The 17,496-nt window shown below is 39.4% G+C and overlaps 1 protein-coding gene across 11 annotated transcripts in view; it reads left to right on the top strand.

The window, feature by feature from the left end:
• Window positions 1-17,496, top strand: part of lrrc9 (leucine rich repeat containing 9) — a 286,106-nt gene that overhangs the window by 188,709 nt on the left and 79,901 nt on the right. For all 11 annotated transcript variants that reach the window (XM_087133796.1, XM_087133801.1, XM_087133790.1 and 8 more), the window contains one exon: window positions 14,934-15,065. In XM_087133796.1, the coding sequence (XP_086989922.1) occupies window positions 14,934-15,065 (132 nt within the window). The remainder of the gene's footprint in view (window positions 1-14,933; window positions 15,066-17,496) is intronic.

The following is a 17,496-nucleotide window of genomic DNA, read 5'->3' as shown; positions in this document are numbered from 1 at the left end:
AGAGACTATATAAATGGAAATGATAAACCATAAAACAAACGTGAATTGTTATTTTTGCAAAGACAAGAGAAATTCAGTTGACTTGATGAGATGTAATAACTCCACTTGCGGCGAGTGCGGCAGGTGTATAAATTGCGTATATTGTTTAAATTCATACGACTGCCAAAATTCAAGCGCCTTGGACAGTTGCGAAGATTGTTACGATTTGATCTCACGCTGTGAGAAAAAATATTTTATGAATGTGTGATGCCCATTCCGAGTGACAACGTATTTGACGCGTTGCACAGTAATTACGATCATAGAAAATTCACTGGCCATTCATTTTTGTTCAGACCAAGAGAATGATAAAATAGCAAGGGAATAAAATCAGGAGAGTATTCCAAATAAAGTCTCTGGGGAGCTTTCATCCAACCAAAGATTGACAGCTGACCCGACCGTCTAGTACAACAGTTGTTCCGGTAGACTTGGTTGCGTCTTCTGATTGACAGCCCGCCTTGGCATTTCTTTTCCTAACACCCTACCCGCCAAATATAGTAATACTTCCTTCCTTGACATTTTCTATCCTAACCTAGATCACGTGTGGTTTTTATTAATTTCCACTAACACAACCGCCCAGTTATTTTATTCAGAGCACCCAACCCACCAAAAATATAAATATTTTTATCCCCCTTGGCATTTCTTTAAGGTTTTAATTTTTTTCTGCACCATGGTCTCTTTTTTATTCCGAGCACCCAACCCGCCAATAATATTAATTCTTCCTTCCTATCCTCTGCATTTTCTATCCACACCTTGATCACTTGTGGTTTTTGTTAAGAATGTATAAAATGTGGGAAGTCGGTACATCAACGGAACAGAATGAGCATTTATAAGAGGGAAGAAAAAACATCTTATCGGACCAAACACTGTTGACACTTATTGAGCCAAGGCTCAAGAACAGCTTGTATGCACGTTCTTCGCATCTTTGTTGTGACCCTGCCATTCTCGCACGCGCAAGAACGGTCAATTAACATAATAATACTCTCCGAGTCACTCATGCAAGCGAAGGGGCAGGAACGGGTTCCGAGGTGCTCTTCGGAATGGGGGTGAACGGGAGGGCGTGCAGAACGGAAGGGAACGCGTGCGAACGGTCTCTATATTTTTGATCCCGTCCCAAACTCGGTATTTTTATCGATATAACTCTTCATCCAAGGCGCTTGTTTAAATGACATCATGTGATGCACCTGTTTTAACTGGAGACCAAGTTCTAAATATTTCTGCAACGTTCGATAATGAACCACATATTTATTCTTGGTGTTTAAAGTCGACACGAGTTTATCTACCGAGGTACTTCACTCACCGTGGGGTGTTAAGTCTTTTTGGTATTCTGACAGCCATTCATTTGGAATCGATATATTTTCCGGTACCAGTGGGAAGTTGTTAATAAGAGGACGTCCGTCTCGACATATAAATCGTGGTAATCTCCGAGATGACAGCAGTTGAACGTTTTCCATATGTTTTGAGCTCGATAATATTCTTACTCAGTAACAGATGCCTGCCTCAACGACCTGTAAAAAGTGGCTTGAGGAGGCAGTTGTGATTCTTCAAATTTATCAAAGGAGTTTATGTGTTCGTACGGGTAAATCCCCTTTTCTAAAAGTAAATCTGCATTATTTGGGAATCTTTCGTGGAGTAGATTAAAATCGTCGGGTGAACAATTCTTAACCAGCCGATCGAGAGATGCAGCCATGAAATGAAATGTAATTCTTGGTGTTTTTAGTGATGACTTTAATTTTACTCCTGTGCTCCCTGCATAATTAGATACGCGTCGTATTTGCACCTGCTGCGTAAATTGTGTCGAGTTGGAAGGAATGATCACGTGGTGCTCGTAGACGGTAAGCATAAACAGCTGAGGCACGCGCGAGAAAACGAGCCACTGCCTGATTTAGCGACAAAACTCGACACGGATTTATACAAAAGTGGATTAATTATTGAATACGACGTTGACATTGAACATTTAATTAAAGTAGAAATCCCACCGAAGTTAATAGACGCGGCCGAATAAAAATGAGAAGAATTTATGACAAAGCCGGGAAAATCAGAACCATGTCAAGTATATATCGTTTCAGACGACCACAAGCATCTCAATGCCAACAACTGGGACCCCAATGTTACCTACGGTCCCTTTGACCCGAGTAAATAAATTATTTCAAAACCTGTGATTAAAGAAGGCACCCACTTGAGTCAATGCAGCTCACCCATTTTTTACCATCACAACGGCCAAAATAAACGCCTGTTGATTATGACGAGAGAACCCTGCTACGGTATAAACCTGCTTTACAAATACAGCACTCGAGATAAAACCCCCGAAAACATCAAAGGCCGTCAAATTTGCTATCAAATACAACAACCTACGACAAACATACTCGATCACATAAATTTGGCCGTTTATAAATTTGTTGAATCTCAAGAGTCGAATCTCCCGTCTAACACTGTAAACAAATGTATGTTAAAACAGATCCCTATGCCTCTCTATTTGATCACCAAAAAGACTCATTGACTCGTCAAATATGGATAAATTTATCAATAAGAGATGCGACGCACAATCATTTATTTGTCCAAAAGACGTATACTACGGTACCCACTGTTCACTGTCGTGCGGCGCCAGCGTTCGGTATAGAGTGACAGCGGCAATGTTGAAAATTAGAAACGACGGACTAATTTCAAATAAGTCGGTGTTGCAAGCGTTTAGCGGATATGGATTTGAATCTGGATCTGAATCTGGATCTGGATCTGAAACTCCCGTGAAATTAAAAGTTGATTAAATTTGAATACTTAACTTATGATGAAAAAATCAATTGAACCTCGGTTATTCCTCGGAATAACCGAGGTTAATTTTTTTGCCTTAAATAAATGGACTATTAATAAAAAATGACAGACGCAGAGATTTATCATTTAACCGGCTCATTACCTAAATGGCCAACCCCACCATCACGACCAAAAAACATGTGTGATCATTATGTAGTAGAAATAAACGACAGATATGCGTGTAAACATTGTGGTATAATTTTGGGGTGGGTTTCCTCATACACCCCTGTAGACATGGGAGATAGATATTACAAGCATCACGTTTGGAAAAAAACGCCACCCCCAAAATCGAGAAAAACTTTAAAAAAGTTTAACGTTCAATTGGAGAATGGTGAAGCGGGTGAAATAAAATATAAGTTAAATCGAGTTCTAAACGGCAAGATCTCTAGAGGTAAACTGTTGAAGGCTTTAATTGCGGTATGTTATCAAGACGTGACAAAAGAACCTACAGAAGCCGTAAAAGATCTATTTCAAGTTTCGGATAAGCACTGGGAAAACGCCTTTGACAAATTAAACCTCGCCAAACAAGATTTCCAAAAACGTATAGATTGCTAAACAAGATTTTTCAAAATGTATAGATTGACCAAACAAGATTTTTCAAAACGTATATAATAAAATGGAGACTCACACGTTTTACTTAACCGAGAGCGAGCAGACGTTTAAATTGAAAGATGTCCTTAAAAACACCAAAGGCGACAAAGTCGTCCGAGTAAAGAATATTCAGTTTGAAGCTGGATATTTTAACGTAACAAAAGCGGCTGAAATTGAGTGGGATACAAACTTGGACGCTAGGCCCGCGGGGGTCCGTGGCGAACGACCGCCTGGAATACCTTCAGAGGAAAGAACGGAAGTATCTCCCAATTCAGAATTAGTACAAACAGCTAAAACCAGATTGATCCCAGCAAATAAAAAAGGCACTTTAGCAGAAGAAATCAGCATCATCGCTGAGGAAATTGAGCAGCTAAACCAAGAAATCGCAACTTTGGAAGAGCAGTTAAACCAAAAACAACCATTAGAAACGCGAGCTCGTTTAGCTTATGATATCAACGATAAAAAAGTCAAATCAGCTTCACTGCTCGAGGGGCAAAGACAAGCCTTGGATGAAATTTATGAAGGGAATCCCCCAGCTCAACATACAATAAACTCCCCCGTACAACCCACGAGACCCAGAAGAGAATTAATTAAAAGACTTTTTTTGACGGGGCTAACAGAACTTATATACGATAGACTTCATTCTTGAAGCTCATCTCAACCATTACCCGAGAGTAGGAAGCATCGTGGTATCCCCCGGTTATTATAACATGGACTGGTTTCACTTTTTGTTAAACTCGATTCCAGGCGTTTCTTTTAAGGTTCACTCAGAATCTAAAAGGGTGACTTTGGCCATTACGGACCCCAATCTCAAGTTGCAACTAAATAAAGAAGTGTCTAAGCCATTGAACCTACCCAAAATAAAACTTTTACCCAACGTCATTTATGAAGGCAAGTACCATTTAAACCCCTTGAAACTCACGTTTATTCATTGCAAACAATTAAATACATTTGACAACTTTTACAACGGGCAGTCTTCAGACTTGCTATACGTGATTGCTACCAAGCCTTGCACCTCAACACTCGTGACGTGTAAAACGCCTAAAAAGTTAATACACAGAAACATCAGTGAATTGACTTTTTCTGTTAAAAACGATCGAGGTGAGCTCTTGAATAATATCGGCAAAATATTAATCAAGTTAGACATTTTAAAAAACGTGTATATAATAAAAAGATGACGACTAACGTATACCCGGATTTAAGTAAACACCCCGATTTGACTTTAAACTCGGCCAAACAAGCGGAGACTAAAATTTATTGCCTTCGAAAGATCGAAGAAATTAAATCTCGTATCCAAAGAGAACGCGACGTGCGGAAAACTACCTACAAAAAGATTAAACAGGTTACGTAGAGTATGGTGTAGATGCACTGGGCGCGACCTCAGCAGCCGTCGCAATTCCCGCCAATTGGGGCATCGTTACCGGACCCGTCGGACTTGTGATGGAAGGCATCGCTATCGGTGTGTTGGATGTTTACGCTTCGCTAAAATATGCCAGTCGCCAATTAACTCACAAAACTTAAAAGCACGACTGAATTCGAATATTTGCGGACGCTAAATTAAACACGATCGAGGAATACGTATCTCACCCGATTGAAGATGGTGATATATCCTAGGAGGAATTTGTACTCATTTTATCCGAGATGAAAAAGTTTAACGAAATGAAAGAAAAGATCGGATCAAGTACGTCTACAAAATTACGAGCGAGCGAAGTGACTAGCAAAGAGGAATTTGAACGTCAAGTCAATGAAAGAGCGGAAGTGCTAGCCAAAAAACTGCCAGCCGTTTTAAAAAAAGATCTTATGAAAAAATTGGCGAATAAGTTTTACAAAGTCGGTCCTATATCAAGATCTACCACCCATTTATCAAGCGACCCAACTGACGGCACCTCCTTTAAAATAAAAATAAAGATGTTTAAAAGAAATGGGAGCTAACTTTAGTCATTTATCGATCGTAGTCAACGAAGACAACTGGTTTTCAGCCGAGTTTCCAAATTTAACGCACGCGCATAAATTACTGAAAGTCACCATGGACGAAGCCGTCAATCGCTGGGTGACCAATCCAATTTTGTTTTATCAAAATCAATTTAATTTCGCGGTCTATTGCGCGACAAGTGCTTGCGGCGTGGGTTTTGATTTACTGGCTGATCCTAATCTGTAAGTTTTGGCCTTATTTAATTGTCACGTATATTACACCGTACGAAAAATATTTTACAACTGCGTGATGCCCATTCCGAGCGACGACGTATTTGACGCGTTACACAATAATTACGACCATCGGAAGTTGACAGACATGTGTCATTTATATGGAGTCGATCCAAATAAATCGTATAAACAAACTCGCGATATTTTCAAGATGTATTTTTGCGTTGGGGAGATGTTAATTATATATAACAGGTTTTGCCCTTACCCAACGTATATTAATAAGCACTGTATGCTCAGTGCTTGTCCGAGAGCTTGCGAAAAAAAACCTCACAAGCTTACTCGGGTGGGACTCGAACCCACAACCTCCTGCTTACTAGTGCAGATGTCTTAACCACTCGACCACCGAGCTTGCCGGAGTCGGCTGGCCGGTCCAAGTGAGGTTTTTTTTTCGCAAGCTCTCGGACAAGCACTGAGCATACAGTGCTTATTAATATACGTTGGGTAAGGGCAAAACCTGTTATATATAATTAAACTCGGGATACATTGTCAAACGGATTAGGTACCGCTTATTATTATGACAACGGTTACGTACCTGTCACTAATAAAAATTATAATGCACACGATTTACACGTGACCAACGGTAAATACGCGGGATCTACTTACATGGGCTTTGTCTGAGCTAAACCAACCCTGGGTAGCTAATGCACCGTTAGACAGGGCGGTCAATTTTAACGCGTCTTCGATAGATAATTTATTCAAATCGGGCGCTTTAATTTTAAATAACTTACTTGATAGCATAGCGTAACCTATGGAGATCGCTGAGACTACAGCGCCGTGGTAAACCGTATTGGCAATTCTGTTTACATTGATTGATTTAGTGTTATTCATTTTTAATATATAGTATCTTTAAATTGCTCGGCTAATATTTACCTTGTTCGACTCGTCTCGGATTTTTGACTTTAGTCACTGTTTGCACCTGCGTCTTCACAGGGCTGTTTGCTGGCGTTGGGCTCACTTCGTTCGCTTCTGTTGACATCCTCTTTTAATATAAGAGAACTTTTGTTGAACTCTAAATGTTTAGTGGTAATCAACGCAGCTGCCAATGATGATAAATAGACTCCGTATTTATTACAAATTTCACTAAATAGGTGCCCCATGGTTTGACTTATAATCAGGTCGTCATTGAAATCTTTTGTCAGCGCGTCTTCGGACGCTAAATTGACGTTGAATCCTAAAATATCAACGGGGGTGGCAATTCCTAAAAGACGAGCGTATAAGCTTAGAATCGCGTTACCTAACGTATTAACAATTTCCTTACTGAATCCAACTTCATATAGGTTAACTAATTTTTCTTGTTCTTGTGGGCTAAGCGACTCGATGTCTTTTATGGAGTACTCCTTTCCCAGGCACTTCTTTGATTCACCTGAGGCTACGATTGAACAGAGTCTATCTTTGAAATCGGTCTTTGATTCCATGGGTGATTCGTTTTTTGAATCGGGGAGGATACTTTTAATGTCTTCCATTTTATTATATACGTTTTAAAATTGTTGGACGTTTGCTTTAGGCATAAGTACTCAATTGTATTGTACGTTAGATAAGCTTCTATAGTTAATTGGATAAGTAGTTGAATTAACTGTAACATTGCTGTTATTTTGTTATAACTAAAATAAAATTCGCTTATAGCCAGGCTGTGATAGCCTAGCTATAAGCAAAGTAAAGCAAATAAATAAGTAATTATAGCTAGCTAACATTAGCTTACAAGTCTGTTAACTCGGGAACCATATCACACTTGCGCATTGAGTTGCATCTCCGGCAAGCTAATACACAATTCCATTTTACGTGCCCAAAATCTGTGTGTCGCTTGATCGTCTCTTGGCTGGATATGTTGCAATTTTATGCTGCAGTCGTTGTAATAACAAAATTCATGGTCGTCGACTAATTCCTGTAGAAACTCTCTATCAATGAATTTTTCAGGGTTGAATAAATTATATTTTTTATCGTGAAATTTGCAAATGCCCAACCAACAATTAAACGTAATTTTTATCGCGTCGCTACAAATCTTACACGCTAATCTCCGTTTTTTATGAGGGCAAATGCCTGAACCTTCACATTCAATGCATTGAGATCTTCGTGTTTTGTGAATACTTATCCCTGAGCCATGAATGCATTTAGGCCAATTATTAGAAATTAATGCTGTGGCATTACAGCTGATACATCCCGAACAGATTTTACCACTGTCTGTAAGTTTAAAGGAATCCATTCCTTTTAATTTATGGCAGCAACGGCAAATTTCATTCTCCATTTAAATTAGTATTGTATTAATGCATTTTATCATTTTTATTGAACAGAATAATTCACAGGTGGTTCAGTATTTAAGTATCAGCTTACTAAACTTCACGTCTCATAAATGTTTCTTAATTTCCTCTCGTTTCTCGTCTGGGATTACATCGTTTTCGTTGAGACACTGATCAAAACTATTTCGATCTTTACAATGAAAGAAAGCCGTCCATGCCGTGTTTTCGCGGTAGTCTTTGAGCACTGAATTGTACTTTTGACTCAATAACCAATTTGTTTTCCGCTACCCGTTTTACCGATAATTAAAGCACGATGCGGATTTTTAAACATGTGGTTCATTTTATTTTAACTCTGACTTAATCTAGTTTCTCTCACTTATTTTATTTTAAACTCAACAAACTTAATGCACCAGACTTTTAAAATTTCCATTTTCCACCGTTAACTGAGCGTCCATTACTAAATATACATACATCGTCAAAGGTCCCACGGTTTTCACCTGTCATTCCATCTGAATCGATATATATCCACCGGCGCCTAGAGGTCTACCTTACCCATGAGCCGAGTTATCGTCGGAACTTCTGAAATCGAGCCACAAGCCGGACTTATCTTTCAAATAGTCAGCCATATCAACCCCAATTAAGTTTTAATCTTTCACCACCGCTCTTGCCGACTCGGTATCCGAATCGCCGAAGTACTTACTTATTTCGTTCCAATGTTGATATTCAAAAAGTCCCTGCGAGTACAATTGATTTGGCTTACCTTCAACCGTGACTACTGTTTTAGTTACATGTGGATTGTAAAATCTTTGGGGGGTTTTAATAGCCGGGTCTCTAAACAAAATCAAAACGCCTTTCAAGCTCTTGATCATTTGATCGATGCTGATGTTCCATAATGTGTCTGATTTATTAACCGCCTGCTTCTTCCATGAGTGAATCCGGTCAAATAGGTAAAAAACGAGCCCTTTGTGCTTGTTCCTCAATGTTTCCGCCAGTTCTCGGTTAGTGACAACTTCGCATTCTAGGGTAAGGTCTGAGATCACATATTCTGCGGCTGTGTCTGACGAGTTCACTACTTTATCGTGCCAGTTAAAAGTCAATTGATACGTCAAAGGCTCTTTAAACCCCGACGGATAGCAAGGCCCGTGATCTGTCAACATCGGCGTGTCCAGTGGAATCGCGTATCTGTTTTTGAAAGTGTTGGCAATTGCTTTTTCTTTACCGTTGTTTGCGGCTTCGTTTTTATTGCCAGCACCCAAACGTATCTTGGCCACGTTTTCCTTCTCCAAACCAAAAAACGCTATATTTTTCGTCTGCGACAGAGGTAGCCAATTGTCCTTAGAATTATGAAACACCTCCGCATCTCGATAACTTACGATTTTATTGCCTTGTAAGCTTACGTTGATTTCTGAAACCAGGTTTCTCACCACGTTATTATACATGGTACGGTTGTCGTCGGATGCGCTGTCTAGATCGAGTTTAAAAGCCAGTACCGGGTACAATAACGTCGTCCATGCCTAAAGCGGGGAATTTCACGTTTGACATGTGACCCGCGGCTATTGTATTCGGGTTATGGGTAATGGTTACCTCTCGTCTTTCGCCTTTGATCACGCGAGGAACTTTGAGCATGCGACTCGGGTTTAGTTTTTTCGTGTATCGATGGGACATATTACTTTTATATTGTACGATTTTTATTTTACTGAAATATTTTAAAGAGGAAAGAAAACGCAATTAACGTTAAACCCGCTGCGAAAAATAGGTCTTCGTATTCCATTAGTTGGCTTTGCTTTCTAAACGTTTCACTCTGGATTTCTAAAACCATATCGCCAATGGGATTGATATCTGCACGCATGTCACCCAGCATCTGCTCAATGTTGCTTAGGTCAGCTTGAATTTCTGACAGTTGGTTTTTAATTTCACCATTCATTTAATTTACTTATTTTAAAAATGGCTAGTGCTTTAATGATGGTTGGAGGAGCTTTCGTGAATGCGTTAGCGTTCACATTTGGTAGTCTAGCTAAAAGTAAAGTCGACGAAGAACGAAAGGGTCACGACCTTGCGTTAGAGCAATTGGCGTCAGCGAAAGAATCCTGGGAACAAAACCGCGTACACATTCTAGATTTTCTGAATGAAAGAATGCGACAGGAACGCGCGAGTCAGCAAACGTTTGTAAACATGGACAAAGCGTTATGAGCTTATAGCGAATTGACTGGTAAAAATATAATGTCGTTACCACCAGAGCCTAAATTGTCTGATTTCTACGCCCCTTCCGAGGATCAAAAAGTTCGTGAGTTTGTGTGGATTTTAGGGTGCACGGTCTTAGTCGGTTTCTAAGCTTATCGATTTGCGTAACTTTATTTTAAAATGGAAGAAACTTTTAAAAACTGTGTTTTAGCCCACAGGGTTATTGGAAGTGAGAAAGCGCCGTAGATCATCTACACGAAAAGACCAGTGCGGACAAATCAGTTATTAAGAACTGGCTAAAAAAGCAGGCTATTTGGCAAATATATTTATCCGCACCTGCATACTTACCGAGACCAATTACTTTGCAATCAGAGTCGGTCGAACCTAATTACGCGCATCAAATAGATATATTATATTTACCCTGGGATCGTGTTGAAAGAAAAACGTTTAAATACGCTTTGACTGTAGTAGACGTCGGTTCGTATTATAAAGAAGCAGAACCATTGACCAGTAAAACTGCCGAGCAAACGTCTGAAGCCGTGAAACAAATTTATAAAAGATTGCCCTTGACTTGGCCTAAAATTATAATGGTAGACTCGGGATCTGAATTTAGAGGCAAGTTTAAAAAGTTAATGACTAATCATGGGGTAGAAATTCAAGTGGGGGAGCTGGGTATTCATAGGTCGCAGGGGATCGTGGAAAGGTTTAACCGTACTTTAGCTGAAAGGTTATTTGGTCATCAATATGCTCAAGAAATGTTAAACGTGGGTGAGCGAAACGTGGAATGGGTAGAACGTTTGGCCCAGGTCCTGAAATCGTTAAACGAGGAAAAAACATGTTTAATTGATGCTGTTCCTGTCGAAGCTATCAAATTAGACCGAGTGAAGCAAACACCTATTGCACCTCAAAAAGCGAGCCAAAGAGAATTTCCTCCAGATGCGGTCGTTCGGTATTTATATTAACCGGGCGAGCAAGAGAGCGGCACCGTCAAAAGGGCAACAGATTCGGTCTGGTCAGTGGACATTTATCACGAAGTGCACCAGTCAATTTAAACGAGTCAATGGCAGGAGGGTAAAGACGGGTCCCACTTTATATTATTTATTATACGGGCCAAATAGGAGTTTCGTCAAAGAAGAACTGCAAGTCTTACCCGAGGATACCAAATTACGGCCCGAGTCTTAACTGTGCAAAAACTGAATTAAGGGCTTTCTCTTTGTCTTTAAAATTTGAGTTGTTCACCCAGTGATAGATAAACGATTCGCGTTGTTCTTTTGTTTTCAGCTTGACAGATTGCTTAGCTCGATCGAGATCAGTTGTTTTAAATCCTCTAATCCTCAATTTATAGTGCCCATAAGCTAACGTATCAACCCCGTCTGGTAATATATAGCAGTTTGTGTCTAAAGGTGGCAGACTCAACTTATTTTACGACACCGTGAATACCTGAATAGAACCGAAAGTATGATCACTTCCGTCAATAAGCTGACCTCGGTTGAGCTACAGAATAGACTTTTTTCCGGTAGGTTTCCTGGTATAAAACTAAATCCACAATCGCAAGGATAACGGGGCTTATAAACATGAGCTTACAATCAAATCTAATGGAGATCTTTAATATACTTTGTGTTATTTACTCTTGAGTCGTTGCTATCACTGTCAAATCCTAGTAACGATTGCAATGCTGTTTTATCCCAAGTTACATTGACATTGTTAATCTTTAAAATAGCTTTTTCGACTTTATATCTAATGCTGGTGCCGCAAGACAAAGATCCATGTGTGCCGTAATAGACATCTTTGGGACAAATAAACCAATATATTATTCAAGTCGATCTTGCGATATTAGATTTTTACAATGGTCAAACAACGTGGTCGTGATATGTAACTTGACATACATGCATTTTTTTGTGTAAGGCGGTTTAACCACAAATTCAACCTTTTCTAAGTCATCTATTTCACATCTGGCTATGTAAGCGTTGATCGTATTTGGTGGAATTTTGAGACTTTTTAGTCATGAGCGTGCTGATGTATTTGTAAGCTGCAACATTTATGTGGTTGAGTATATCCATCGTAGGCTCTTGAAAATGATAGCAGATTTGATGTCCAATGATATTTGGGGGATTTTTTCTTTAGCTCCAAATTTATAGACTGGATTTACCCCATAGCAGATTGTTTTGGTATCATGATCAACAGGCACTTTTCTTTGTTGTCATGGTTCTAAAAAATGGATCAATAATGTTGTATTTGTTTTTCACCCTTTTTTACCGTGGATTCTGCTATCACGAGTCAGATTCAAAGTCGAGATCAGGCTCAGCTTTTTTCCTAAATCTCATGCTTTTATAGCAACCATATTCACTGTTACTGTCGTATATAAATACTACAAATGATTTATCATATCAATTTTTGCAGTTGATGCAATATTTGCAATTAACACATTCTTCGCAATTGATAAATTCTTTGCAATCAACACATCCATCACAACTACAACATCTGTCACATCTTAAACAGATTTTGCAATCACTGCAGTGCTTGCAATCGGTGCAGTAATAGCCATCGATGCAATTGACCTAAATCGGTAGATTTGTTACAATGTCTGCAGTTAATGCAACCATGACATTTGTTGCATATGTGTATGTTTTTAAAATTTATTACAATATTTAGAAACCTTACAATTTTTGTAATGGTTGCATTTATTACATGCAACACATCTGTCGATATGATTGCAGTATTGGCAATAAATGGCATCAACGGCATCTGTCACATTCTGTGATTCAATTTTTTTTTTACAAAAGTAACAAAACACTGCTTATGATTGACGTCGGTTTTAGAGTTTTGCTTTTGGTCTGGCGTTTTCGGTTTTTGGTTTGGTGACTTTGATATAAGGTTTGATGATATTTTTTAGTTTTTTTTAACCACCAAAATCAAAGGTTGACGTTGTGGAGTTTCGTGAGAGATACTATCGGGTCATTGGGGGCGTTGGGGGTTCGGTAAAAAAGTTTACTTTTAGGGTCAGGTAGGTACCCAGGGGAAAATGAAAAGGTGATCTGGAACTCTCCCTCCACACTACTTGCACAAAAATGTCGGAACAGTCCATCTGAGTCAACCCCCCCCCCGGAAATCACCCCACATTCTGACACACAAATCTACATCACTCCCCAGGTGGATCACAATTTCACCCGGGCGAAATACATGTAGTAATCCGCCCGGGCGAAATACTAATCCACTCAGGTGAAATCGTAATCTGCCCAGGCGAAATACTTATCCACCCGGGTGAAATATCACACCTAATTCTTTTTTCAGTCATGTCCTATATACACTCCTGTAAATTCGTGTTAATATAGTGAAATACTAAATTCTAAAAGGCCCGGGACAGTAACACAACATTTGAGCATGAGTGTGGATGTCAAACAGCTATGTATACATGTATAAGGTTACATGTGACCAAATGAGCTGCCTATCATGGCATATTTCCATGTTTCCTTGACCTTCCTCATGTAGTCAGGTAGTGTTGCAAAACATCTTTATTCTTTGCGGTACATTTTTAAAAGGGTTTATTTTGAACCTTTATAGAAGAAAAGAAAAGACCAAATAGATTTTAAATTGAAACTAGGCCTATATGGCAGCTCGCAGGCACACGAATAGTACTTAACTCATCAACATGCATGACATGCTTAAGATTTATAAAACAGAAATATTTAGAACTTTGGGTTGTGAAATGTTTCACACAAAATTTTTGCGGTCAAGATGACGTCACTGATTCTTGATTCTTCTCTCCGATTGGTAAATTGGTGGCTATTCCATCTTTCACACTCAACTCAAAGGGGCAAAAATAGTGTTGCCGTCTATTGGGAAAATCGAGTTATTGACTGAACTCTTAACCATTACATCAGATGTGCCTGAAATGTCACTATTTATGCACTAGTGTGAAAAGATGATGGTATTTTCCCATTCAGTGACACTTTGTCACTGGTGACTTGCAATAACTCCTGGTTGAAGTATGTAAAAAATCTGGCCTTTTCATGTCCGAGAAATGGAGTATGAGAGGATGTAAGAACATGACCGATTGTTCAGTTTATTTGTCAGTTGACTGGTGGTGCGAGTAGAGAACTGTTTTTCAAGTCTCAAAATACTTTATTGTCATTTGCCGCTAATGTCAGCAACACAGATCGAGGAGTTTAGACCAATATGCTTTGTAACGCGCAATTTAAAGCCACAATGGTTGGATGGAATCTAAGATGATTTTTTCCTCATAACCATTGGAATGCTGAAAGCCCTATGCTCTGTTCTCGAACAGACACAGACTTCTAGTTTTATGATTGGTGCTGTTGGTATGTATTCATCTTTCATTTGATTGGTATAGGAAGGTGGTACTGAGGCTTCCTGATCCTTGATTTGTGCAATTAAAGGTCTAAACCTTGAAAAATCATGGAACGTTAAACCTCTGTGCTTAAACACCCTTGTGTCAGGATGCGTAAATATGATCTGGCTATCTGTGTGCATTGGCACATCAGCTGGGGTAAAATATCAAGTACACCTTGACTTAACTCTGGCTCATGTTTAATCACTGTATGTTGAACTTGGTCACTGTGCATGGCCTGTTGTGGTAGTCAATACCACTTTGCAGGTACATCCTTGAATGTTGAACAAATGGGAGGTTGCAGTAAAAAATACTGTAAAAAAGTTTTTAAAGGACACTATTTGGGGCATTAGGTTCTTTATCTAAAGTGGGCTGCTGTATCTTGCCTTTTTAAAAACTTATCAGGTAAGGAAGGTAATTCTATTCTATAATTTGATGTTTCAAAATGCTTCATAATTGTCTCTAAGTGTGGAAGATCCAATTAAATTCCATTTTGCATCAACTGACTTTGGTCACCTTTATGTACATTTCAGGGTATGAGTAAATTGAAGTGCCTGGACATTAGCTGGAATGAGCTGACAAACATGAAAGATGACTTGTCAATTTTAAGGAAACATGCAACAGGTTTAACCTGCCTCGACCTGAGATATAACAAATGGCAAAAGGTACGTACCTTAATAACAAGACTCACTTGATGAAAGGAATTTTTAAGCATTACCATGATAAATCTGCAAAAATTCCAGCAGTCTAATGGAACACATTCCTTCTTTTTGTAATAAGCTAAAAAGAATTAACTTGCATTATTATTAAAGCAATTTGCGTTGACTGCCCTGCAGTTCTGGTTTATTGTTTTTGCTTTTTTATGTGAGCTTGGGTAATGTTATGGACAAAGACATGAAAAATTTGTTTCTGCATTGTTTATTTCTCACTTTTCTTTAGCTTCAACTTTTCATTTATGTATCACTTGAAGAATTAGTATGAAAAGAACATCAGTGTTGAAAAAAGGTGGTCCTGTTTAATGTGGTGCTTATTTTTTAGATAGTTTAAAAAGTTCAAATTATTGAAGGCATCATTTTTGAGCAGTGAATGTTCATTGATTTCCTCTCTTCCTGTAAAAAAAATCACAATATTCCTTCAACCAGGGTTTCTACAAGAATGTGAAACCCATAAAGATGAAGTTAGCACTGAACTAAAGGCCATTCTGATGATAAATAGCTTGCAACATTTCTTAAAGCCGGATTCGCAAATTTAATGAACTGACCACCCCACGTCTTGAGATACTCTTGGTACGGGGCTCCCATTTGTGAAGTAGGCTGTTCGCCTTAGCGGACCGCTCCCCTTTGTAAGACCAGAGTGGCCCCAGACAACGTCTCCTTGTCGCCTTCCCTTTATCTAGAGCCTTCAAGCAAAACGTCTTGGAGACAATTACTCTGTTAAACACAGTTTGACACTGTTGAACACTAATTTATATAACAGGTTTTGCCCTTGCATCTTGAAAATACTGTTGAACACTGTTATAACAGGGTCCTTGGAACTTTACAAATTCCTTTTGTTATCAGTTATGGAAAATAAATGAAAAAAAACCCAGAATTTTTTGTCATAAATATGACCTTGTATTATAAATTATAAGTATTTAAAATGCTCGTCCTGTCTGTCTTCGATTGTACATGTATTGTGAGAGTCTTTCGGGTGCCCTCCTCAATGAACATGAGCCACTGCCCCATTTCCAGGTGGCCGTTACATGCAAATGCATCCTACATGTAGTTACCCTCCGACATATCTATGGCGTGGCCATCCAGATGTAATCCCCACGGTAGCACTTTCCGGGCCAACTTCCCGGATCGTTGCCCCAGTGAATACGCCATCGGACGCGGACCCAATCCCGAGTCTCCGTCACAGTCTTCTGGAGCTACTCTGGCTACCATCCAGTCTGCATCCCCAGACATCTGAACCTAACGTCCTTCAAGCCATTGAGATTTTTACACACACAATCCAGGGTGTCCCCAAGGGGCCCTGCGGGAGAAATTTTGTGAATCTATTCCCACTGCATCTCATGACGTACAATCCTGTGATCAGCAGAATGACCATTTTGTGGCCGCCAGTTGGGTGGCCCCACATGAGCACAGATTCTGCCGTGCGGCCCTGCCATAATGCAACTGTCCAAATGTGTGTTAACTTCAAAGTGGGGGTGTCCAATCTGTTTACTGTCACTTTTGCGAGGTCTATCAAAAGTAGGCCAGCTGGGAGTCACCTATTTTGTTGCGATAATTTTGCAGGCTTTCTCTTCCGATATTTAGTAACGCTCAGCAGCGTGATCGAAATGAAGAGAGAGAATTCTGTCAGACCCTATTCTTTTTTTTGAAAGAAATACATGTACAGTGGAACGCCACTATCACAAACACCACGGGGACCACGCTAAATGTTTGGTACAGCGTTTGTTCAGTATAGCAAAATTAACAGCCAAACATTTCGTTACCAGGTTGAATAGCTCCCTCTCTTGTCTAACTGAAGTGCACCCTCTTGTGGCACTATGATTTGCTGAATTCACGTTTGAGGTTTCTAGAAATGTTTCCATTAATTATTTTTGTTTTTTATTAAATCTTGACTTCCAAAAATGATATTTAGTTTATCCTAAAAGTTGTGAAGCTACTGCTCAGGATTGATCTCAAATGCATGCTGTGGTGAATCTTGGTTGATTTGCAACTGCAAACATAATGCGACCTCACTCCCCTATGCCGACCATTTATTTTTCACTCATGTGTGAAAATGATCGAAGTTTTACATTGCAGTCGGGACGCCGGTGGCCAGGCTGGGTATGGAACACGGCTTACCTTCAATTTGACATAAACATCCTCGACAAACTTCTGCATATTCAGGTGTTATACACTGCTGCTAAAGACAACTTATGCCTTTGACTAAGCAAGCCTTTTGTTAAGAACTCCTTGCTTGATAAAGACTGACACCAACGTTATCTAGGTTACATGAAATCTTTGTCTCGGTCTCTGACCTATTTCATTTCTTCCCCTCTTATCGAGGTAAATTCCTTTGATGGGAAAAGAGAGTTCTCCTTTCCGCCCAGACTTCACCACAGTCATG

Source organism: Acanthaster planci, linkage group LG01 (assembly GCF_054643075.1).
Source record: "Acanthaster planci isolate LZ-2023a linkage group LG01, COTS_SCS, whole genome shotgun sequence".
Classification (NCBI taxonomy): domain Eukaryota; kingdom Metazoa; phylum Echinodermata; class Asteroidea; order Valvatida; family Acanthasteridae; genus Acanthaster; species Acanthaster planci.
The sequence above is the reverse complement of the archived record's forward strand: the minus strand, read 5'-3'. Positions and strand labels throughout refer to the sequence as shown.